Source organism: Arachis hypogaea, chromosome 16, assembly GCF_003086295.3.
Source record: "Arachis hypogaea cultivar Tifrunner chromosome 16, arahy.Tifrunner.gnm2.J5K5, whole genome shotgun sequence".
Taxonomy (NCBI): Eukaryota; Viridiplantae; Streptophyta; class Magnoliopsida; order Fabales; family Fabaceae; genus Arachis; species Arachis hypogaea.
The window spans coordinates 20,274,544-20,277,195 of NC_092051.1; the positions used below are offsets into that span (position 1 = coordinate 20,274,544).

At 40.6% G+C, this 2,652-nt stretch overlaps 1 protein-coding gene across 1 annotated transcript; it reads right to left on the reverse strand.

The window, feature by feature from the left end:
* Positions 1–379: 379 nt before the first annotated feature.
* Positions 380–997, reverse strand: LOC140180035 (uncharacterized). The gene has a single exon (XM_072220417.1). The coding sequence runs from the start codon at positions 995–997 to the stop codon at positions 380–382; it is 618 nt and encodes a 205-aa protein (XP_072076518.1).
* Positions 998–2,652: the final 1,655 nt, after the last annotated feature.

The window sequence follows — 2,652 nt, forward strand, 5'->3', positions numbered from 1 at the left end:
TCTCCATCTCCTGGTACAAGCTTCTTCTGTAGTTGCTATCTGGATTTCTTTCTTACTCATCATAGAGCCGTTTAAAAAAATTGACTGCAAGATGCTCCAGTTCTTTTTGATCTTCCTCCCATGTACCATCTTCTCTTCTCAGCTTTAGGACCCTATTTTTCCGCCTTCGAATTATAGTTCTCGTATGGTAATATTTAGTATTACGATCTCCCTCCACAATCCAATTTTCTCTTGATTTTTGTAACCACAACACTTCTTCTCTTTCCATGATCTCCTCTAACTCTTTATTCAGCTGCTTCTCGAGATCCTCCAAGAACCGATTTCTTCCATAGCTTGGGCTCCTTTGGATTCCTTCAATTCTTCTCAACAATTCTCTTTTTCATTTATGGATATTATCAAAAATATCTTTATTCCATCTCATCAGCACATTGGTGAGGGAAAATAAGGATGAGTGAAAATCAGTGTTCCCATTCCAATTCTCCTTGACGCAACCTTTGAATTCTGGGTGTAAATTCCACATAGCCTCAAAACGAAAAGGCATTTGTCTGTTGTTGATGAGCTCTGGTTCTAGATTAATAAGCAAGGGGTGGTGATCCGAGTTAGATCTCACTAGAACCTCCACCTTTGCATTTGGGTACCTCGTTCTCCATTCTACATTAGACAATGCTCTGTCCAATCTTTTAAAGACTCTATCAAGTCCCTCCCATTGCGGACCCTTCCAGGTGAATTTGGTACCTATGTAACCCAAATCAATAAGATTACATCTTTGGATCCAATCAGCAAATTTTCTGCACGCATTGACATCAACTTTGGCGCCGCCTTTCTTTTCCATAGGGTCAGCTATCTCATTGAAGTCCCCTACCATCATCCATTCCCCCCTAATCTCATTCGCCATTAATTGGAGTTCATCCCATAGTCTCTTTCGCTCTGGCTCTTGCGGGCTAGCATAGACAGTGGTTAAGAGCCAACTGCCTCTATTACTTTCCTTAACTTCCATATGCACGTATTGACTTTTCGATTTTATTATATTGATCCTTAGGTCAGAATCATTCCATAGAATCCAAATCCCACCACTAAAGCCTGATGCTTCCTCAATATGATGAAAATTCATACCAAAACTTCTAATAATATTAATTGCTTTATTACCACTACACCTTGTTTCCAACAACACCACTATATCTGCCTTAGTTTGTTTACAAAGTTCTCTTAGAGTGCGACAAAACTTTCTACTTGCCGCTCCTCTACAATTCCATGATAAGACTATCATTTGAAAGGAAGAATGAAAGACAAATACCTCAGTAAATTGCCTTGTTCTGCTCCCCCTGAAGAGGTACTTCATTCTCTATCATGTTATGATTCTCTATGTTCATGTGAACATCTTCACATTGCATGTTGCAAGCAATTGCATCCTCATGGCAATCTGTTTTCTCTTGGATTTCCTGCTCCTTTTCAAGCTCCATAGCCGCTTCTAGCATGATCTCTGTTTCAATAGAATGAAGGTCAGGTGGCTTGGGGTCAGGAGGGTGGTTTATCTCTTCTTCCATAGGTGTTGATATGGCGAGAAAAGAATCTTGTATGAAGGTATCTTGTATATCTACTTGGGTGTTGCTTTGAGTGCATGTCCAATTTTCAGGATGGTGGCTATGTTGGTTTTTGACTATTTTTGTTTCAGAAGAGGCTATGTTATTTGGCTTGTTTGGTACTGGGTTAAAAGGGCTAGGTAGAGGTCCTGGGTTTGAACTGATAGGTTCATGAATTTTCTGGGTTGTTATTGGCTCATCTGAATTAGAGTTAAAGGTCTTTTTTGGTTTTGGGTTAGTTGGGTTAGGTTGGTCTCCAGGTCTTGGACTTGCTGGTTTAGAAGTTTGAGCATGATTCTGTGTTTTATGGGTCCTGTTGGAGGTGATCAGTTTATTCTCTTTGTTTAATGCCTCTGTTTCAACTTGAATTTGCTTTGATGGAATATTCTGTTGACTGTTACTTCCTTCTAGTTCCACCTCGTCCTCCTGTGTTCTTAGCACTGCGCACCTGGTACCACTACCCCAGCCTTTTCCATTCGCTCCTTTTTCCATTCCTCCACTACCCCCTGTAGTATTGTCTCCTTTTGCCCCTTTTCTGCCACGTGTGGATCTCTGGACCAACATCCAAGGTCCATATGCTTCATTCCTTTCTTCAATAACCTGCTTACCCTTATCTTTTTTTGAAATATCCGGATTACCCTCCCCTACTCTGTCCACAGTGGTTGTCTTCTCTATTCCCTCTACACCCTCTTTTTCTTTCTCTGTCACCCTCACCTCTATTCCTTCTGAATTTTCTAGTATTGTCTTCGGGCAATTAGACTTCTCATGGCCTACTACCCCACAACTGAAACAAATGTTGTGGATTCCTTCATATTCCACCTTATATTTAACTCCATTAATGGCATATTGAGAGATTAGGGGGGCTGTTAGATCCAATTCCACACAAAGTCTGGCAAATTTTCCTCTACTTTTATCTGCAGTGTTTGTATCAACTTTCAAGGTGCGTCCAATCACGTCTCCTATTTTTTTCAGCATGTTCTCTTCATAATATTCAATAGCCAAACCTGGGAGTCTAATCCAAGCTGCGATTTTGTCTATGGTGGCTTCAAGAGGATTGAAATCTGGTTGCCAA

Excerpts from the sequence above, each read along its gene's own strand:
- LOC140180035 (XM_072220417.1), bottom strand. The coding sequence starts at position 997 with ATGGAAGTTAAGGAAAGTAATAGAGGCAGTTGGCTCTTAACCACTGTC.